At 42.9% G+C, this 23,007-nt stretch overlaps 1 protein-coding gene across 1 annotated transcript in view; it reads left to right on the forward strand.

Annotated features, from left to right (window-relative positions):
• The window catches only part of ACYP2 (acylphosphatase 2), a 32,410-nt gene extending 10,523 nt beyond the window's left edge, over positions 1 to 21,887 (forward strand). The window contains exon 4 of the mRNA XM_051792850.1: positions 21,265 to 21,887. Within this exon, the coding sequence (XP_051648810.1) occupies positions 21,265 to 21,379 (115 nt within the window). The 3' untranslated portion in view covers positions 21,380 to 21,887. The remainder of the gene's footprint in view (positions 1 to 21,264) is intronic.
• Positions 21,888 to 23,007: the final 1,120 nt, after the last annotated feature.

Here is a 23,007-nt window from a genome sequence, read left to right on the forward strand (position 1 = left end):
TGCTGAGTGTGCCTGGATTTCACTGGGATCTGCTGGGATGCCCTGGAGATCAGGATCTGATGGGTTTTTGTGTTCCAGGTTTCTGTATTGTCCAGTTCATACAACACACAAACAGTTTTGTTAAATTAAAATTGAAAATAATTCTGTTGAGAAGCTGCATGTGGATTATTCCCATACTGTGGAGGAACTGGGGCACAGGGCAGAATCAGTAGTCTCTTATGGCAAATTTGTGATGGAGTTCAAGGAGTTGTGGGACTGTTGATATCCAGTCCTGTGCTAATCCTTGGAACAGAGTTTCTCCCTGTAAGGTTGGGGCTCTGTGCATTGGTTAACTAATACCACTAAAGCACTGCTCACAATTTCAGGCTATGTTATGTTCTTATCTGGGTTCCACTCACTGCTTTTGGACTGCTTCAAACCCTATAATTGCATTATTGTATCAGGTGATTCCTCTGGCCCAGCTGGAGCAGTGGGGGTTTGCCAGGTCCTGAGGAAACCCATCTTTCTAATCCCAAAATTCCCCTGATCTTCAACAGTACAAAGAAAATAATGGTAGCCTGTAGTCAATCAAGATCCCACTCAGCTTTATCAACATGAGTCCTGTGACCAAAGAACAGCCAGGAAAATTAAGGAATAGAGCCGGAGAATGAGAGGATTATTTACAGATGGAAACCTGTAGCACAGAGATGAACTGACTGGCTCAGTCACACAGCAGATCTGGTGCTGACTCTGAATTCAAGTTGTCTCCTGATTTCTACTCTACTCTCTGCTCTTCTCATCCCCTAGTTTAAAACAGAACTGTTTAACTTTCATTACTAGTAGCTACGAAATCCAAACGTGCCTTTTGTGGTTCTTGCACAACAGAAGTGCAGCAATTGTTAGTGTGCCAGCTGGCTTTTTTTTTTTTGTTGTTGTTGTTAAATGCTAGCACTAATAATAATTAATTGGGTAATTACATAGACATTTTCTTTCTGGCTCGTGTCCATATGGATGGTATAGGCAGAAAATCCAGTGTGGAGGGGAACATACAAGCAATTACTCTTTTCAGTGAGTGCCTGTAAACAAGGTCAACTCAGCAGGCACCCAGGAAATCTCTTCTGAAATGTGATGCTGTCTGCATTATCCTTTTAGAGGGGCTTGGGACAGGACCAGGACAGCAGCAGGATTTCTCTGCTGTGCTGAGTACACACAGCACATTTATCTGGGCTTGCACACCCATGGATGAACACTTAAAATAACCCCCAGACCTGTAGTCTTTCATTAAAATTGTATATTCTTATCCTTGAATGCTCTTTTGCCTGAGTTCAGCCACAATTATTCAGTAAATTTAGGCTAACAAAAATCTATTCAACTTAGTGTCTGGTTTAGCTGATACTGAGGGACATTCCTGTTACTCCCAACCAGAAACATGTGGAAGGCAGGCTGCTGACTTCAGAATTTATCGAGCCCCACACATTCTGAGAAATGCTCAATATTTTACCTGTTTGTGTTTGAGAGACTTAAAAACTATTTTGAGTTTTCTGGTTGTGAGACACTCAAGGTTTGCCTGCTGGAGACATGGGAATTGCCAAGTATGGAGCACGTGGGACTGGGGCATGAAAGAGTGTGGGGTTGGCAGAGGTGCTGTGGGTTAAGATTGTTGTGGGATTGATGTGGGAGGGGATGCTGGAGCTGTGGGACAGGACTGTGACCTGTGCAGGGATCACTGAGGGATCCTTCCCACTGGAGACCTTCCCCGTGCCTTTACCCTGAGGAAACCACTGTTATTAACTCTGGTCTTCCTGGCTGGGCTTTAATTATCCTCCCAAATGGAGATAAAAAATGAACTTACTGCCTTTAGCTGGAGTCCTGCATGGAAACTTTTCTCCCCCCCAGGGGATGGTGTCACTGGGAACGTGACTCCTGCAGGAAGGCCTAAAAGAGGTCTATGTTACCAAGGAGGTTGAAAATAGAACTTCCTGAAATGCTCTCAGTGTTTTTCCAGCTGATGTGGCTCTCCAGAGTGATGCCATGGACCTTGGGATGGATGGCTGCTGCGGGAACACGGAGCCCAGGTGCCTGCACTGGGATTGTGCCTGTGCATATCTCCCTGCCTGCATCATGGCACTTATTATGGGATGCACTTGCCCTGCTCCCTTTGGCCTGTTCAAAAATGAGTGTGTTCTCTGAGCCACGGGGCCCTTGACAGGAATAGGATGTGGTTTTGTTCCCTGCCAGGTGATCTGAGCTGTCTGGGCAGTGTTTCGGTGAAGAGCAGGAGCAGATGTGCCAGAGCACCGGGGGCAGTGGCTGTGGGTCCCCCTGGCCGTGGGAGGCTTTGGTTGTGTGTCCCTTTGGTTGTGTCCAGGGCAGCTCAGTGTTTGTTTGCAGCCCTGGTTTCCCTGGCAGGCACTTGCTTATTGTTGCTGTTGTTAGAGAAAACCTCCAAGGACAAAGTGGGAAAGGACAGTTTGTTGTTCCTTCAGCAATGTGTTGATGTCAGTGGAGTCACACCTGGTATGTAGCGAGTGTTAGTGGTGAACAGCTGTCTCTAGGTGGGGATAAGTTCTCTGATCTACACCTCTTAAAATACAGCCCAGGATGGGCGTGTTGAGCTGTCAGGGGATCAGGCAAATCCTTCAGTGGGGAAAGGAACACCCAGAGGTGCCCTGGGCTGCCCAGGGTGGAACACACAGTCCGCTTCAAGGTACTGTTGATGCCACTTGTTTAGGGCATTGTGCTTGGTAACCCTGTTCCCACCCTGCCTCTCCCCTCTTAGAGGGGATCAGCACTGGAAGGTGCCAATGGCTTTGGGAATTAATCTCAAGGTTACTTCTAAATCCAGGAGGACAAAATGGAAGGGCTGTGCTGTGTCCCCCCCAGGCTAGGCAAGAATAATGGATCCCCTGTGTAGCTCTTACACAGCGATCCTGGGGTTTGCTGAAGAGGAAGGAATAAGGTGAAGGATGCTAAATGCTGGCATAAAAGAATAGATTAGTTCTGGTTCCTTAACCAGCTCAAAAAACCAAACCAAGATAAGGAGGAGAAGCAGGTATTTTTATTTCTGTGTCCATGATTCTGTTCCTCTGCAACAGAAAAAGCAGCTGTCTGGAGCCCAGCAGACACTGAAATCCAGGAGCACTTTGTGTCCTGGCTCCACTCCAGCTTGACAGGAAGCAAGATCCTCTTGTGGCAATTTATGTTGAGGTTTTTGGTTATATTTATACCACTGTAGTGTGGCAGAGCGACTGGATGACAAAGACATTCTGCCTTGATGAAATTTAAGCTCTCTAGTGATAAATAAAAAAATAGAGAGCCTCCTGAAGGGTTTTTTCAGAGCATATGACTCTTGATGAAAAGTTTTTTTTCTATTTTTCTTTTTTTAAGAAAGGTTAAAAATTAAATTTCTTTGGGAGACAAGGTTATAACTTAAGAAATTATGCCAAGAGGGCTATTGCTCTAGCAAGTAACTTCTGGTGTGATTCAGTTGGTGAATAAAAAAAAGTCTAGAAAGAAAGGGAGGTTAGTTTTTAGTTAGTGAGCTCTATAGAGACCAGTGCTTTTTAAACCTTTTTTTTCAGGCTCACTGGCATATAATTCACTAATGACTCAGTGATAGCATCTTGATTGACTGCACCGATAACAATGTTTTTGTGACAATACTGTTTCTCAAGGCCCCAATGCTTGGTACAAAACTGTTACATAGGAACTGGAATTCCATTTTAAAGAAAAGCTTTCAGTGTTACATATTGCAGAGCAAGTTGGCACTGAGATAATGCCAAAACCCAAAGGTAAGCAAAGCATCTGAGTTTTGGTTTAAGATTTCAACTGGTCTTGTGATTTTTAACCTTTAGTGAAAATGAGATAGTAAGAGTATTGTGAATAATTTCCAGGTATTTCTTGTTCTGTTCAGGTTCATTGCACGCTTTGTCCTGGTGTCTAGTTTTCCCTAATAAAGAAAAAAGGATGGTAAAAATAAAGAAAACAATTATGTTCAAGTAAAGCCATGATATATTTGTCTTATTTCTTTTAATCAGACTCGGTGTGACGGTAATGCCAAATAAGAAAACTAGGTCCTGGATCAGTTGGTTCAACTGAAATCTGAATTTTTTTTTTCTGGGAAATGTTCAGCCAGAGCCTTCTCTGAATCCAGGGAGGGGGCCCTAAAATTCTCCACAGTGGGAATCTTGTGTTACTTCTGGATGTGTCCACATTCCATCCTTTCTTCATCTCCTGCAGTCTTTCTTGGGGCTGTGGAGGTTTTGTATCTCAGGATGCAGGGATGTAAAAGGTAATTGAACTAAAATGTCTTTAATTCCTGGTTTGTGGTGTGTTTCTGTTCCTCTGGCTGAGTGAGATGAAGCACCAACTCCTTTTGGTAGGAATGAACTTGAGAAGTGCCGTGCTGAGCTCCAGATCCACGTGTAGTGTCAGGTGTGGTGGAGGGAAAGAGGCAGAAGGAAACTCCCTGGATCTGTCAGACAATCAAGGAAAACAAACTGAAATGTTGTGTTCCTAAACAGTGTAACTTCCCCTTGTTTTCAGTGTGTCCCTGCAGCAGCCTGGTGCAGTCAGGGACCTTTATTGGATGTTTCTCCAGTTAAGTTTCACGCTGTTTGGTTTCAAGCACAAAACAAAAATGGACGAGGTTCAGATTTTTTTTATTTGTAATTTCTGAAAATCCTTGGCTTGGGCAGCAAGGCTGGATACATTGGAGATTGGCAGGGTCTCTGGGCGTTGAGTGAGTTCTCCTTAGCTTCCCCTTTCGAGCTCTGTAGGGTTTAAGTGGTGCCAAGAAACCATTTTCCAGTTGACTTGGCGTGTACAGTGTCGTTACTGTCAGGAAAGTTTTGCTCAGTGTGTAGCTGAGTCCTGCGCCCTCGCGAAAACGGCCCAGGGAGCAGCACTGGTTTCATTTTTCCAGATGTATTTACCATTTCCAGAGCTTATCCTGAAGTCATGGCTCAATCCTGACTCATCAGGCAGAGGCTCCCTCGAGTCCTGAGTTTTCCGGAGTGCAAACAACCCTTTGGTCGTATCCACAACAGCAGGAATTGTCAGTTGTTTAATGAGTAACACATTGAGTCAATGTCATGATAAGGAATCATATTTACTCAGCAAAAATAATTAATTTTGGCAATTAACCATCAGTTTGGGCAGTGGGTTATCGGGATACAATTAATCATTGGTGCTTTTGGGTTTGAGTCAGATGTAATCCTAATAATATTGTAGAAAATGAGTTATGAATGAGTTGGGAGCTCTTGTGTGGATGCTCTTCTATCAGCTTTTTAAAATACTACTTTCAGATATTGCTTTTACCAAATTACTGCAGGCAAGAATGTGCAAATAGGTCTGAAAGGGCTGAAGGAATGAAAATATCTGCCAATGCCACCAGTACTGGTGAGAACAAAAAGGTGACTTCTAAGATGATTTCACAGGAATGAAAATACCTTTGTCTAAATATATTTAATAAGCTGAATTCTGGGATAATGATGCTGATAGCAGGGAGTGGAATGACTATGAAAAGCCTTTTATTTATCTCTTCTGCAATACACAGACTGTCTTTTCTGCCTCTATTCCTTTTGCTAAAGAGACTATTGACACCACTCCTCATCAGTCTTTGAGTCAAGTGAAAGCATCCAAGATCTTTTTCAGGCATAAATTCTAATATTGAATCATACAGGCCTTTGTCTCTGAGTCTTCTACTTCACCTTATCCAGACCTGGGGGAAACCTTCTCCTCGATCAGCTGGCCTGTGCTCCTCTGTCTCGGTGCTCATATCAGAGTTCCTTCCCTGATTTTCCTCATTTCCTTTTTCTGGTTTCTCTGCTGGCATCTCATCTCTGCTCTGCTGGAAGCTGCACTTCCTCAGGCACTGGTACAACACTTTTGGCTCTGGGTATCTATCTGAAAAAAAAAAAAAAGACAACTTTAAGGGTGTTGTGTTTGGAGGATTTGATTCTCTTGTCACTGAAACAACTATGTATATATTTTACTGAAATTAATCCTCGTTGATGTGCAGTAGAGGCTCTGTAGTTCAGTGTTTTCACACTAGATGTCAATCTACTTGCATATGTAGAAGTTGCTGTTTGGTGCCTTCTAGATATTTCTCTCACCAACTACGCTGCCAGAATGCTGCTTTCCAGCTGCTTTGCAGGGGAGTCAGTGCCATGAGAAAAGGGATGAATTTAAATGTTCATCTTCTTTTGGTGGCTAAAGTTGAAGAAGACTCATTCCAAATGAGACAGCAGCTTTGGGGTTGCCAAGTGTAATTAAACCCTTTGATTTTTAGGAAAGCTGGTTGACAGCTTAAATGGAAAATGATGTTTCAACAGCGTGGAGTGAGAAGGTGGAAAGAATTAGGTAGAAATACTTTCTAGTTGCTGAACAGCAGTTTAAGATCCCCATTAATGTGGTGTTGGTAGCTGTTTCTTGCTATTTGGAATGTTGTAGGTGCCATCCAACCTGGCCTTGGACATTTTCAAGGATGGGGTAGCCACAGCTTCTCTGGGCAACCTGTGCCAGGGCCTGCCCTCCCTCACAGGGAAGGATTCCTTCCCCATATCCATTCTAAGCCCACCCTCTGTCAGTTTGAAGCCATTCCCCTTTGTCCTGTCACTCCAGTTCCTGATATAAATATAATTCATAAAAATGCAGAGAAACTTGTTCCAGTTCTTCGTTCCTAATCTCTTTCCTTCTTTTCAAATACTATTTCTGCCAGATCTGGTTGAAGTGAGGAGCCTTTCCCACCCTGCCACTGCAGAGCCAGCACTCCTGGTAACTGTTTAGGAGTGAATGTGACTAAGTCCTGCTGGGAATGCAGCATTCAGTGGGATACATGGAATTTTCTAGTCACAGAGCAACTAGTAATTGTTACTAACTATATAACTCCTTTGCTCATTGAATCAACCTCTTCCCCTGTGTTACGACCCCAGTCTTGTGTCTCCTCATCGGCCTCTTCTGAGGCCCCAGAGTGCAAAAGCTTTTCTTTTTTCTACTTGAGCAGTGTTTAAAATGGTTTAATTAGTGTCTGTGTGAGATGAACTTGACTCCAGTTGGGAATATCAAAGAACTATTTCCATGAAGGTGTCTTGCATTCTACTCTAATTCTGTCAGATTAAAGTATTAAAACAACAGTAGTTCTGCCCTTAGTGTTGTGCAGGGGTTGTTACAATTTAGGCACAGTAACAGTAGTACACCAATGTAGGTAAAACTCTTCTGAAAGAAATATATTGGGTTTTGCATGTCCCTACTTGTTTGGATCAGAGTTCATATTTTTGTATGTCTGAATCTGTGGATGAAATGTCACGTACTTCTCAGCTGAATCTGATTTATAGTTGCATCCTAACTAATTGCATTAACTGCAAAGCCTTCAGTGCTTTTTCTGGGGCAAAAGAAAGCACCCCATGATTTTTTCATTTTTAGAATGTGTATCAGTACCTTACTAATATAATTTCCCAGGATTTTCTTTAATAAATTGGAGAGAATAAAAATGCCAAACATCACTGAAGAACCAAGCTGTTTGGTATTCTTAGTCATTTGGAGATCTGGTCTGTATTATTGAGACATCAGTTTTAAAAGGGAAAATACATTCAGCATGGCAGTAGAACAGACACCAGACAGAGCATCGTGGCTTGTTAAACTGGATTTGGATTTCATTTGCATCATCTCAGGTGGGAGACAGTTACTGAAGGATTTTAAATATGCAGAGGCCTGAAGAATTTGTACTTCATAATGAAGATAATTGCAGATGAAGGGTGAGACAGACCTGGATTTCTTAAAGAGCTCAATAAATAACTTGTTAATTACTGGGGAGGGGGGTTGGTTCTAACATATTAACAGGTTTGTTGTTTTTTTTTTTTTGGTGCCTAATTCCACTTGGCAGCTCAAAATGCTTTGGAACTCCTGGAAAATAAAAATTCTTGGTTTGGGATTTTTAGGGGGTTTGCTGAAGGCCCTGTGTTTCTGATTGAGATTCCTGGAAGGAACATGGTACAACGTGGCTTTTATAGTTATGCCTCATTTATTTTGTGTTATTTCATAGGGCTGAGTATCAGTCGAAGAGACACAAACTCATCTGAAATGGCTGTTAAAAGTGGTGAATGTATATAAAGTAATAATTAATGAGGAATAATTTGCTTTCAAAAAAATTCTTTTGATGAGCTGGGATGATTTGTATTCTCTAGGCAGCATCTGTCATGCAACAGTTTCATTATCTGAAGGAATTTTGCCATAAGGGAAGTGTTTTGCATTCCATGGCAAACACAGCCTCTCCCAGGACTCACTGAGGTGCCCTGAAGAGCTGTAAGTAATAAGGAATTGCTTGGGACTTGAAGTTTTCTTTAAAACTGGGTTTGCTTCCAGCACATATGAGGAAGGAGTGCAATTTGAATGTTGCATAGTAACATCATAGAACAGATTTAGGCCCTTTATCACATTTTTACATAAAAATCCCCTGCTTTGAGAGCTGCTACTTGGGATCAGCCTACAAAAGTATTTTTATAGAAGCACAGGAGTGGAAAGTGTACCTAGTTCTTCGGTTCTCTTGCTCCCATATTTGAGCATATGAATGCAAAGGGAGGTTTGTTCCCTGTCACCTGATCTTCCATTCACACCCTGGAGATGTTCTGTCTCAGGTTTCACCCCTGATGTCAGACTGTGCGGTGCAGATGTTACTCCTGCCTTCTACAACCTCCCCAGCAACCAAGGAACCTCCTCAGCAGACTTGAGGTGGTGCTAACCAGCTCTGCTTGTGAGGGGAATAGAGAAAGAAAAACTGGAGAGACAGACAGATTGGTCCATATGTAAGTGAAGTGCTCCCTCGTGCCCCTCAGAGTGTGTCTGGGGCTGGTGTGCAGCCAGGTTTCCATCAGAACCGTGGGGCTGTGCAGTCTGAACGTGGCAGCTCTGAGCTCTTCTGGTTCCTGTTAGAGCTGCAGCCCTGGCAGTGTTCCTGACCTGTGTGCTCGTGGTAAATGGAACTGCATTAAAGTGAGCTGTGCAGATAAAGGCCTCAAATTGTTTATGCATAGTTCGCTGTTCTGCTAATTTGTTCTCCTTGGGGCTCTCCCTGTTCAGTATTAATTAATCTTGTGAGGGTTGTGTATATATTTAGGTTCAATAGATTCCATTGTCTTCCCTGTTGCTTCAGGGTTTGGTCAGTTGGTGTTTGCTGGTCACACCAGTGCTGCATCAACTGTACATCTGGGAAAAATGTGTGACTTCTTTCCTGATAAAGTCAGAGGCTTGCATTTTGTGAAAGGTGGGCAACTGCCATCCCTTGACCCAGTTCTTGGTGCCATCCAGCATCAGGATCCAGCAGTGCTGGGGCTTCTGCAGAGAAGCTGCTCCAGCAATTCCAAGCTCTTTGTCCCTCTCCAGGCACAGCTGAGGAGCAGTGGATGGGCCTGGTGCTGTAACTCACCTTGGAATGCAGGGAGAGGAGGCCAAGGCTTATTTCTCATCCAGCAGCTACACTTTGATTAGTTGGGCGGGTTTTTTTTTGGCTTTACTTTTATCACTTCACTGCTGCTGTAGGAGCAAAGCAGCAGATATTAATATTTAATGAAATATTCTGGATCTCAGCTGTGATCACGTTGCTTTTTGTCTGGACTAAAAAGGGCGTTGCCTCTTCAAGTTCCTGCTGGATTTCTTGTGTGAGGAGCTAAACCCAGATTTTATAAATCAGAATACTTCATCCTTAAGTTAGATATATTAGCAATTTTTGGGGTGTATATCTGTAAGGGTTCAGGCTCTTGGCTTAAAAAGATTTATAAATTAATATCCTGAATAGGAAGCTGTTTTAGTGCTTAGATTTCATAGGTGTCACTGAACTGATCTTAACATACACCTCAAAGATAAAGGACTCTTAAGAAATGGACCCAACAATACTTATGAATTTTGGGGGTTTGCCTTCTGTCATTGGAGAGGTAAGTCATCAGCGATGTCCAACAGTTAAAAACAGGCTTGAAATAATCATATTTAAAGCTGAAATGCAGAATTTTATCCATTTGAGGGGATTAAGAATTAAGGAAGCATGGTAGTACTTATGTACTGTATCAGAATACGTGGATAAATAAGCAAAATCACATAAAGGAATAAAGGTTGTTTCTGTCATGGAGACAAAGGAGAAGGAAAGGACAGAAGGGTTAGTACCAGAGTAGTAAGAGATCTGTCAATGCTTGAATCCTGGGCTCTTGTTTCCATTGTTTCAGTAAACAAAAAAACCCATGTAGGCAAGACTGTGACATCCTGTACTAAGTTTAAAGCCAAAGTGGGTGCACTGCTTTAATTAAATCAGTCCTTTCTGCTGCTTTATATTGTGAGAGAAAGTTGTTCTCTGGTAAAGATCCACTTCTCTACTTGCAGGCACCTTCCTAATAACTCCTGCAGTTCTTATGCTGCCTTTGTCCTGGAGCAAAGCAACAGGAGAGCTGAGTTCCCTGTGGGAATTCTGAACTTGGAACAGTGCTCTGGCTTTATTGGGGCTACACAGTGCACTGAGAGTTTCCTACCAGGGCAGGGGAGTTAGACATGTGGTTGACAAAATTTGAATTATTTATGTAATAATTTTTCCAAGTTCTGTGGGTAAATTCCCAGCATTGCAATGAAAAGTGAGGCAACAACTGATCCTGGGCTGTTTATGGCACTGTATGTGTTCAATGCTTAGAATCAGCATTGCAAGTGTTCATTGTCTAATGAATTCCTAGAATCCTTGGGGACTGGATCTTGACATCTGTTGGCTTCCAAATGCCAGGGTTTCCAGTCTGCTGGAGGAACTGGGTGCTAAAATAATACAGTTAGTGTGTCTCCAAGAGGAGATGTGCTCTGGAGATTAAGGCACTGTGGTATGCAGGAGTTTGAAGCCATGTTTTATTTTCAAAATGCATATCTTCTGAATTGGAAACCTATGTATAGTTACTATATTCTGTGTGGAGTTGTCAGAGCAAAGATTGACTCCTTATATATCCTTTTCTGGGCTGTGTACAAATGCAGATTTGCCCCAGGTAGGGGTATTTCTCTTCTTTTTGCAATCCCAGCACTTGTGCTCCTTCAGAAGTCTTTGCACGTGTGTTTGCTAATGAAAATTCCAGCAGAATAAGCAACCACTTATTTCTCCAAACACCGGGAGAAGGATTCAGTGGGAAGTGAGGAATGAAAGCCTGACTCTGCACTTGGAATGTGCCTCGCAGGAGTGATGTGCTCTGAGCTCCTTCCTGCTCTGTTCTATCTGTCTGGTGCTGAAATCTGTCACGGGATCATAAATATTCTCAAAAACCAGGCCTTGCTTATCTCAGAATGGGAATTCTGAAGGCTTTCGGTGTCTCTGTCTGGAGGCAGATCTGTTCCAACCACTCTTTCCATCCCACATATGCCCTGTCCTGAATTTCGTTGCAGCTGTTGTGAAGTTCATCTTTAACTGATAGCATTTCTATAGTGTTTGGACTGGGGTTTTTTCTTGTTTTTACGAACTGCACGATGACATGAACTGCTCTGACATGGGCTCTGTGAAGTGATTGTTTTAGAACAGCTCCCCCAATCGTACTCTAATGTTTGTGAGTTGGCATAACTCCTCCTATAAATTATTAGTTTTGTTTGTTTTACTTCTCAGGTCTTGAAGGAAAACATCTTTTATTCTCTCTGTACTTAAAAATGGCCAAACCAACCATGAGTGAATTCCAAGAGCCTTTTGAGAGGTTTTATTCTAGGAATGCTTCAATGTCTTCTCCTCCATTCCAGCTCCCTGCCTTTGGAAATCTTTGTCACTGGAAGCACCAATGAACTCAAAGTTTATTTTGAAACAAGTTGAGTTTTCGTTTGACTTATTTTTTTTCAGTTCTAAGGAAGAAATAACCTTGTGCTATAGTCCTGAACCCATGAATGCTCTTGGAAAGCCCTTTCTCTGGGTTGTGTGCGAGCTTTGTAATGGAAAAGAAAATTTTGTTTCCAAGTGGAGAACCTTGATTTGCCTGGTAGCATTCCATACTCACCCTGTTGTGTCCCAATGAGGCAATTAGCTACAAACCCTGAGCTTTGTCAAGCATAAGGTTAATGAAATATTTGCACATAAATTTCAGTAAAATTAGCCAATAGCGAAATTCATGGTTTTTCCAGGATTTTTTTCGTAGCTCTCAGTTCACATCACAACAGAGAACTTCAAAAAAAGGGGGGGAGGGAAAGGAAGAAAATGGCATAAATGTCAGAAAACAAATGACATGTCTGATACTTCTTGACAGCCCCTGAAGCTTGAAGGGAAGATGGGGGGGGGAAAGGCAAGATGGGGTTTAGGAGCACATTTATACTTTGTGCCAATAATTCTTTTCTTACCAAGCATCTTGAGATATCCAAACCTGCTGTATATTAAGAAATTATAAAGCATAGGCAACAAAAGTAAAAACGGGTGCAGGAGGAGGTGCTCATGAACAGTTTTTGACAGGACTTATTTAGGAATGCTTGGAAACAGTGTGCAACAGTTTTCTTTCCAAGATGCTTTATTTGACTTGGGCTTTCTTAGATGTTTATTTCTTGTAAGTATTTGTAGCTCTCTGTGTAAATCTTGTAAAAAAGGTCAAACCTATCTCCCTGCGCTCATTACGAGTGTTACTGTTGGCTTTAGTAGGAATAAGATGCTGCCTTTAGTAGAATTCTGCTTTTATTGTACTTTCTGAAGTCTGAAACTCTCAGCAGCAAAAGCATGTGCTGTTAAAGGGCAGATTCGGAGTCAGCAGGGAAATGTCCAAAACAAATGGGAGGGTCAGGTGGAAAGATCAAGCCAATCATCCTCAGTAATAAAGTAAATCTGGTTGTAAGTGGGAACTTCAAGTGGCAAAAACCATCCCTACCTTGAGAGGGTGATAGCTTGGGATTCCCAGTCTGGGTTTACTTTGTAGGGAAAAGGATTTGTTTTTTTTCCTAGAAAGTAATCTATTTCTTGATGCATTTTTGTCACTGTTGCAAACAAATAGGAAGATATTTTCAGGTGCACAGCCTGCAGAGCAGGTTCATGAAAACATGCTGTAGTACAGCACAGGAGCCAAGGAACAGCAAGAACACGTATCAGATCTTATTTCAGCAAGTATTAAGGGCCTTGTTGAACAGTTTTCTTTACACAAAGAAACATTGACCCAGGATCCTTGTTCATGCTCTGCTGGCTTCCTTGGAGCTCTCCGGGTGTTTTTCTCCTCAGTGAGCACATCCAGAGTGACAGTGCAGAGACCCCAGCATGGGCTGTGCCCTCGGGGTGCTGCACTCAAGAAATCTTTCTTTTATCAAGGTTTTTTAGTATTAATAGAAAATATCAAGCCCAACAATTAGAGATGTTACAGAGCTGGCTGGGGTGGTGTTGGCATGGAGGAGATCAGGTTGAGAGTTACATCTGGTTCTCTTGTTTGGGATTGAGCTGATCTATCCAGCATCCCTTCTGTTGGAGAGGTTTGGGATCAGGGCTTGGAAGGCTTCTTAAGGTGAGGTATTTAATAGTATTTAATAAAGTGAAATGATAACTTTATGGAACTTAAAAAGCCAGGGGAAAAGGAGATTTTTTTTTTTTTTTATATTAGATCTGTCACAAATGGTATTTTGAACGTGTGTCAAGTCATGAGAAAAACATCCTAAAGAAGCAATGTGTTGAAGAAGGAGAACAGTTCTCTTGCTGTAAATGAAGTACAATTCCTTGGGCTGTGCCAGTGTGGAAGAAAGCAGTTGGTGCCAGGAGGTCTGTCTGCCCTTCCACGGGGACAGCCTGGCACATCCCACCCTGGGGCCTCCCCTGCCTCGGGCTGTTGTGTCTGGAGGCACCTCAGGGCAGCTGGGACAGGGTGCCTTTGGGGAAGAGTGTGATGGAAACAATAAATAATACATATCCTAGTGCCTGGTAACAAAGGGGATGTTCTTCCCAGGGAATATTGTCTGTGCATCTCGTGCATGGCAGGTGCAGTGCCCCCTTCCCTGTAACCACCGTGCTGGGGGCACTGCTGGGGGCACCTCTGGGGGGCTGGAAACCTCCAGGAGCTCCTCTCAAGGAGAGAACAGAGGAGCTGTAACATCCTCACAGCAATCTTCTGCTTCCCTCTTATTGCAGCTATATTTGTAATGCCAAAAAAAATAGAGCATCTTGGAAGTAAAGTCTTGACAAAGCTCAGATTTTCTCAGCTTATAAAACTTTAGCAAACTGTTAACTAAGTGTAAACCACTTGTTTTCTCGTGCAGTTGTGCTCTAATAGAATGTTATTAAAACCTTTTCCTGTCCTTTTTATTCAGATTCTGAAATGTCTGTGTTGTATCACAGTTGCTTTGAAAAAGGCAGCTCGAGGTTGGAGGTTAAAAAGCTGGGTGTAGCTGCTTCCTTGGAAAGTGTGCAATTTAAATCAACAAATTGAGTTACACAGTGTAAAATCAAGGGGAAAAAATGGAGCTGAGCTGGCTGAATGCTTAACAAGAACATTTCAACACTTCTGCAAGCCAGAGTTGAAAAGAAACCTGAAATTCTCTGTTGTGAGCTGACCTGTTGGCTTGTGATTATTTCAGTAGGCATTTTAGGGAAAGGTAAATTTATATATGGTCACTGGAAATGTTAAATATTGTCCCTCAGTCTTGCTCAGTGCTCTACAAAATGGTGATGCTTCCCTTTAAGGTTTAAATTGGAAATGGCAGCTTCTCAGTGAGCTTTCTTGGGTTTTTTTTCAGTCTTTTAACAATCCAAAGAGATCTGTAAAGTAAGGGAGACTTTTGAGGAAAATAGCAGGATCCCAGTGGGGATTGAAGGAATTCACCCTGATTTGGTCTGGCATTATTTTTAGTTCTTGCATAATAAATTCATCTGTTCTTTCTTTCTGTGTAAATCTCTCAGCTACACCGAGGATGCAGCAAGTGTGGCAGTGTGGGTGTGCTGGTGCTGCTGTGGCTGAACCTGGGTGCCAGGGAACAGATTCCTGGTTGGACTTGTCCTCTGGACCGGTGGCTGTTGGGATTTTGCCAGGCTGTGTAACAGCAGGGGTTTTTGTGGGGCTGAACTGGTCAAGTGTGGTGATTCATTGTGGCCTTGCAGGGCTCTGGAATGGCCAAGGGGAGGGTTTAAGGGACACTTTGAGGTGGAAGTTGGTCAGAGGCAGGAGTCCTTTCCCCCCTCTTTCACTCTGCAGTACCCTGTCTGCCCTGGGTACAGTTTGGGGGATGATGGTGCTGAGCTTTCCTTTCCCAGCAGCTTTCCTTGGTACCCAACAGCAACAGTTCCTCCTCATTCCAGCTTCCCGTGGCCTTGGATTCAATAGCTGGGGGATGAACTTGCAGTGGCATTCTGTGCAGTGAGTGGGGTTAGCCAAAATTCCTGCCAAAATTCCTGCTCTGCCTGGGGAGCCAACTTGTCTCCTGTAGAGGCAGATGGATTACAGAGAGAAAATACAATGGGCCTTTTGGCTGCTCCTGGCTTTCTGGGATGTTTACTGCCCTGGGAAGACAAGCTTAAATGGAAATTCCCTTTGTCTTGTGCTTTCTGTAGGTCAGTGTGGACAGAAGAGCTTGTTTAAGTTACTGGAATGGCTGAATTTGGTTTTACTTTTCATTTGCTTCTTTACTTTGGACCAAGTGACTGCAATGTTGCTTAGATTTTTCTGATAAGTTCTCAGGGAGAAGCCAAAATTGACTTGCCTGACATGGTTTAAACAAAGAGGTATGCTGATAACTTTTAATAAAAATATACTTATGATCTCATGTTGAAATTATTAAATTCTCCTTGAAGGTTCCCAAAGCGATTAACAGGAAAAATGCACAACAGATCTTGGCACTGTGTATGACAAAAAAACAACTCCAGGCTTGGTTTCTTTCCTTCTGGGATAATTCCTCCTCTTCAAAGTAATAGGTGAAGACATTTAACATAGATCAGATATCTATGGCAAAGTAAATTGGAGGTGCACAGAGCCAAATTCTGTGTTAATGCAAACTAGTCATGATCACTTTAACATCAAAAGAGTCTTTCCAGTAACATCCAGAACATGATGAGTAACATACAAGTCATTTTTCTAGAGTTCATAAGTAGAAATACATCACCAAAACGTGTATTTGAGGCTTTTTCAGCCCCGTGTCCCACAATATCTCAGATATCTCAGATCCTGCTAATTTGCCCTTGCTGCTGACATACTGTCCAATGTACCTCGAGGAAAAGCTCCTCGTGGATTCCCTGGGGAAATGCTGGCCCTGGGAGCAGCAGGGAAGGAAGGAATAAACAAATTAACAGCATCCATCTGACAGCTGTGTTTAAAACACCCAGTCAGGCACCAGTTCTGATTAACCATCTCTCTGTCCCTCTCTAGAGCAGTTCCATTCCTCGTGTTAAACACCCAATGGGCTGAGCCATTCCCGTTTTTGGGAAGCAGGGAGCACAGCCAGGCTCCCACCCCCTCCAGGCTCCAGCTCTATTCTGGGCCGCTGTGCCCACGCCTGAGCAGGTTGTTTGGTTTCCAGCCCTCCCACTTGTTGGGCTGTATCCTGCAGTTGTTGGGCTGTATTCTTCCATCCTGCTGCTTTGGCTCCCTGGGTTTAATCCTCTGGAGTAACCCCTCACTTGGCTGGGATTTGCTGGGGCCACCTGAAATTCCCCTCCCTTGCACTTTGCTTTGTTCTCCCTCTACGACTTCCCCTCCTTTTGCAGGGGTGCACATATGGTTTGAGTCCTCTTGGTCTTGTTCTGCACCAAAATATTCTTCCCAGGATCCCTCATGTGTTTTCTTCCAGAACCTGTTTTCTTCCCCTTATTAGGGCCTTTTGCTCAAGTTAAATTGCTAAATGTGTTTTGGTTGGACTTTTTTCACAGGGCACACGGCTTCAAATTCTGTCAAATCCCAAGGTTTTGTTCTTCCTGCTACTTTTGCACAACAGTAAACCTTTATAAATTTTCTTTCCAGAATCCTTTTTTCCTCTTAGGCTCTGGCAGCAGGAGCAGAGGTGTGGGGACAATGCAATGGCTCTGTGCTCAGCTGGGAGGTGTCTTTACTACCCAGGCCATTGGAGGCTTTACCTACTGTATTTCAGGTTCATAAAAACACAGATTGTAAGTGAAATATTCCTAGCCCTAAAGATTGAAGAGAAAAGCTTGAAAGCCATGGCTAAAGCTCTTCCCAAAAGCTCAGACTCCAGGCAGCAGTGAGAGAATCCCACGTTTCCTCTGCGAACATGGAAATACCAAAGATTTATGAGAATTGGACAGTGCTGTTGCAGAAGGCAACAATATTTTGGAGGTATTTTATAAATATTTGCAAGTCTAGTCTATATGCTGTCACAGATGTAAATACAACCTTCAAAAAGCAACCTCCTTTTCAGTATTTTATCTTAAACAAAGGGAAATCAAGTATAAACAAGCCAGTGCCTTTATTTTCTCTCCCTCTAAATAAGAGCACACGTTTCTCTTGTTCCACTTCAGTGATGCTGTGCTTGAGGTGAAGAGAAAGGAATATTCCTAATTTGTCTAGTTCACCAGGTATTAATGCTGTATTGGCACTAATGGCATTTTTATATATCATATAATGTGTACAATATATACAGTATATATTATATAAATATTAATGGCACTTCCAACTCCTTTTCTAGCACTGTGGACTGTAAATTTTTCCCATATCAGGATAAAAGTTTGGGCCTCTGCATACAATAAAAGATGAACTATTGTAGGGAAATAGTTCAGTCAGAGAACAATGCCAAGGAAGCTGTTTATTTTAGAGAAATCTGGTTTATAGCATAGGTTGGAGTTAAAAAAACTTATTCAGGAAATCAGAAGGTTGCTTTTTTTCCTTAGTATTCCAAGCACAGTGGTTTTCAGGGCTGTGCCAGCATTATTAATTGTGCTTATTAATGCTGGCACTTAGTGCCCTGGTTTAGTTGACATGATGGTGTTTGGTCAAAGGTTGGATTTGATGATCGTGGAGGTAGTTTCCACCCTTTAACGATTCGGTGATTACTCTGCACTGCAGGGGGGAGGTTCCCTAACTAACACTTCCAGACAGCTCTCCAGGTTTGACCTGGTCGGGCTCTGTGAACAGGTAGGCACGTGTTCCCACTTGGAATGCTGTGCCCAGGCGGGCTGTTCCCGCAAGGATCCGGGGTGGGGTGGAGCAAACGCAGCTCTTCAGATGTTGTTTTCCAGTGCCGTGATGAATGGGAAGAGCTCCGTTGCCTCGGTGATGAGCCGCCGCAGCTTAGCAAGACTCCTTTAACTAATGAAGTGATAAAAGGGGAAGAAGGACAGATCCAATTCTTGTAGGTTTCCAGGAGTAAACCCCCACGGAGAGGGGGATAGGGAACTGCGCGGTTGGCTTGGGAAGTGTTTCAGGAGCGCTGGCCTGGCTTCTCCCCCGGACAGGGAGGTTGTGTCACTCAGACCTGACTCAGTGGGATCAGATTGTGGCCAAGAGTCACTTTATGGACACGCAGTGCTTGAGTTGGAGAGAGACTTTGGACAAGGGCCTGGAGTGACAGGACAAGTGGGAATGGCTTCAAACTGACAGAGAGTAGGTTTAGATTGGATATTGGCAAGAAATTGTTCTCTGTGAGGTAGGGGAGGCCCTGGTACAGGCTGCCCAGAGAAGCTGTGGCTGCCCCATCCTTGGAAGTGTCCAAGGCCAGGTTGGATGGGGCTTGGAGCAACCTGGGCTAGTGGAAGGTGTCCCTGTCCATGGCAGGGGGTGGGTTCTTTATGGTCTCTCCAAGCCAAACCATTCCATGAAATAAAACATGGTAGGGAATGGCTCTTTTCAGATATATCCCTCTAAACTGGCTGCTTTGAGGAGTCCAGAACAAGAGCTTGTTCTGGACTCCTCAAAGCAGCCAGTTTAGAGGGATATATCTGTTAAAACTGAAGATATATCTGTTAAAATTGAAGACTAAGCCCTGTGGTGTCCTGTGACAGGAGTGTCCTCGTTTGCTTCACACAAGTGGGGTGGAGGATGTCTTCACACTCCTGAGGAGCAGTGAATGTTAAAGTGGGTGCTGTAAGTGACAGGCTAAAACTCCAAGTGCTGGTGATTTGTAGCTCATCTCCTGCACAGGGAGATGTGAAGCGAAAGGAAATTAGGAAGGCTGAGAGAAGCAAGAGGAGGGCACAGAACCTCATCTTAGCTGTTCATCTGGGTACTCCTGAGTTAATACTATTTTTAAAAATACCACTGCTAGCAAAGAGATTGGAGATGACATTTAATGCTCTTGAGATAAATGAGGAAACAACTGTAACTTCTAGGAAATCCTGATTTCCTGCTTGCTTAGCTTGTAAAAAATGTGGTTTTTGATAGCATTGGTGACTGGGCTGTGACTTGAGCAGGGAGACGGGAGATGGGTGAGGAAAGTCCTCAGCTTCCTGCCCTACCTCCTGCATTAAATAAGGAATAAAACACATCCTATAAGGAGTTTTCCATGGAGCTGGGTTGCTCTAACTGGATTTTCATAATCTGTGCTCTGTCCTTATTCATGGGAGAGTATGTGGAGCTGAGAATGGATCAAGGTTGCCCTGGGCAGAGTTTGCAGTTATTCCTTCACACAGTGGAGCCTGGGAGGTGGAAGCAGCCAAGTGTAAATCTTTGCTGTGAAGGCTGGACAAGGAATATATTCCTTTTGACTTTGTCCAGGGTAAATTCACCTTCAGAGTGGGGAAGGAAAAAGAAATAGTCTGTTCGCTTCTGGTTGTCACATTATTAAAACAATAATCTTTGCTATTTTTAGAATATTAATTCAGTATCTCAAATACATGTTCTTCCTTCTCACTCAAGGGCATCCAACTTCATTAGAGACTTTCCTGGTAAATAAAAAGGACCTCTTCAGTTTTTTTTTTTTCCTAGTATGGAACAAAATGGACTGGTCTGTCCTTAGGCCTTGTTCCTTCTTTTGGAATATCTGTCTTGCACAGAATGGGAAGTTGAGTTGTCCTGTTTCACTCCTGGACTCTTATTCCTGTCAGATACTCCTTACTGGGAAGGCTCCACCTAAAGCAGGGGAGAAGGGAGGTTGTTCTCAACAGCAAAGAACAAGAGGTGTGAAGGTGTGGAAACATGTGGCAAATATTTATACTGGAGTTTCTCAGTGCTGAATTGAGGTGAATCCCACTTGGAACGTGAGATATTTGGGTCTGCTTTCTGTTTCATAGAACATTTTTCCAAGTGGAACTGCTATTTTAGTGCTAAAATGGGACTGAAGGCAGGTCTGTGCCAGTGGTGAGATCAATCTGTGAGGGATTAGCATAATTTATGAGAAAATTATTTGTCTCTGATTTAAAAAAAATCCTGCACATGGGGTCTCAAGCAAGATGTTTCTGTGTCTCAGGTGTGATACGCTGATTTACTGGCTCAAGATAAGCAACCTCTAAGCACAGTTGTCATTATAAAGACAACAAAATGGTCTCACTACAAGGATATTGCATTTTATAATGCTCAGTGTGATTTTTTTTTTTTGTAAAGGATTAATTAGCAAGACTCTTAATAAGGCAACTTTCATTGTCTTCAAATCAGAATTTAAATGAATGATTATTGCTAATACTAATGAGTTATGTATCTATACCTGCTTATGCATTATAAAAGGTGTTTGTGGGGAAACATTTCTCCTTTGATATGTCACACTAAAACACTTCCTTCTTCCTATTTCTGAGAGTTTAGTACAGCCAAAAATGCTGACCAAGTGTTTTCTGCAAATAACCCTCTCTAAGCACTCACCTGCTGCATCTCCAGTGTTTGGATGTACAGTTATCCAGAGTGCCTGTGTAACACCCAGAATTTATTACAGATCAGTGTTGCTTTGACATCATTTTGATTTTTGTTTGCTCTGCCTTTTGCTGGTTTTGAATTCATTAATTTTCATTTCAGTTCCCATTCTTTTAGTCGTCAGCAGAGGATCAACTGGCTGTTGGAATTCTGGTTTTCTGCAATTTTTCCATTATAAGTGGTTTTTTAGGTCCTTGCTAAAGAATAGCATTGAATCTGCAAAGGTAATTATACCTATTTTAATGCTATTAATAGTGTTTAAAAGGGATCATTGCAGTAAATCAGCTTTAGCCTTTTTGTCAGCTGTGATTTTATGTAATATTGTGTAATACTCCTCGAAACACTGGTGGCTTTTAAATAGCTTGGCTTGCTTTTAAAGGAGAGAGGGAGGAAAAAGAGAAACCAGTGTATTTGGGGTAGTTTCCTTATTGAAAGATGCTTTTTATGGCTCTCAAAATAAATAAATAAATAAAAAAAAGAGTGGAAGGCATGACAGGAGAATAAACCCCAGCTGTCCAGTGTGTTAGCTGTTAACCCTCTCTCATTTTTCCTGCAGGAAATCCTGGCTGAGCAAAGTTGGAAGCCCAAGTTCCCGCATAGACCGGACAAATTTTTCCAACGAAAAGGAGATTTCCAAGCTTGACTTCTCGGGGTTTAGCACCAGATACTGACAGAAGGAAACATCCCAAAGCACAAAGATGTTTCTGCTCCATGATATTTGCTGTGCCTCCATCCACTGTCACCAATACTAGAGATAAACATAAATGCCCCACTGTTCCCACCAAGTAAGAATTCCTAGTTTTGCTGTGTTAGCCACCTCACACCAGGGATGTCAACATTTACCATCTAAAATGCCAGTATCTAATTTATTGCAGCTCCAGAGACAGATAAATGCTTAGAAGTGTCAGTGGTTATCTGTGCACAATGAGACTTGTTACATACAGCCATATGGTACCTGATCTTTACACTGTGATTCATCTTTCAGCTGCAAAATAATAAATTCATGTTCTGCTGTTGGTAGTCTCACCAAAAATACTTAATGGCAGAGCTGGAACACAGAGGTTTATTGTAACAGCTCTGTGCTGTAGATGATGCTCTTTGGATTAACTGGTTAAGGTGCAGTGGTAATTTAAAATAAATTAAAATAAATATAAGTTGCCTCAAACTGGGATTATCTAACCAACTGTGGTTTAAATTTCTCCATAATAATGCAGATAAATCTTGGAACAAGATGATGAAATGTGTGGCCTCTCACCCTGTTTTTTCCTTGTCTCACTGCAGCTCACATCCATAGTGACTAGAAAGGATGTTTTGATCTCTTTGCTTTTTTTGATGTTCTTACTAGAACTGAAGATCCCAGTGATTTCCCTTGTGGATGTGTTTGCTCCTGAGTTAAGACCGTGTGTTGGAACCTGGTTGAACCTGCTGCACCCACAGCCATCATTTCAAGTCCATGGAAGGTCCTGGTCCCGTGCTTGCAATAACCCTGGGGAGGGTCTGTGCAGAGTGGAGCCAGTGCTCAAGTTCAATGCTCTCTCCACAGGCACCACGGGGTCAGGCAGGGCTGGATCACACCCACCCCCTCTGCTGGACTGGGGGGTCGGGGTTAGGATGCACCAGAAGACTCCATGAGGATACTTAAACTGATATTCCCACTGGCTGCCCTGTGCCCCTTCCTAGGGTAGGTGGTGTCAATTTAGGCAGCTTCACCAAATCTGCAGTTCATGGGTTTAATTTCAGACAGGACATTTCACTGCACTCTTCCATCTGTGCAAGGTGTGCACAGAAAGGTATTTGTGCCCACAACTAGATTGATTTTTTTTTTTTTTTTTTTTCCTCTGGGCCTTTGTGCATGAAGCAGTAAAATCTCCTTTCCAGAATTTGCAGGAGTTAATTTTAAATTGTGCAGTGATTCTACACAAGCACCCTTTGTTGAAGTCATGGCCAGTGACTCTGGTTCAGCTCCTGGTAAATGGCAAAGTTCAAGTGTAGCAGGAGCTCAATAGCTGCTCCATCCTCTTGGAAAACTGTTTCCTGCCCAACAAAAGGACTTTACATTTTCCTTGGAGCCACCTGGCAGAAGATACCCCTTTGGTCAAAGTTGCCAAGTTGCTTTGCTCGTGTTTTGAGCAGTGAGGAGAGAGTAAGGCAGAACACAAAGGGGGCATTAGATGTGGAGGAAGAGCAGCCAAAAGTGAAATTGTTTGGATGTGTTGGCAGGGCTGGAGCTGGGTGCTCAAAAGGACTTGGGAATTGCACCGTGACTCCACTAGGGAGGTAAAGCTGGAGGAGGGGGAAG

The sequence above is a fragment of the Manacus candei genome, unplaced genomic scaffold, assembly GCF_025592945.1.
Source record: "Manacus candei isolate 608988 ecotype Guabito, Panama unplaced genomic scaffold, ASM2559294v1 h1tg000035l, whole genome shotgun sequence".
Classification (NCBI taxonomy): Eukaryota; Metazoa; Chordata; class Aves; order Passeriformes; family Pipridae; genus Manacus; species Manacus candei.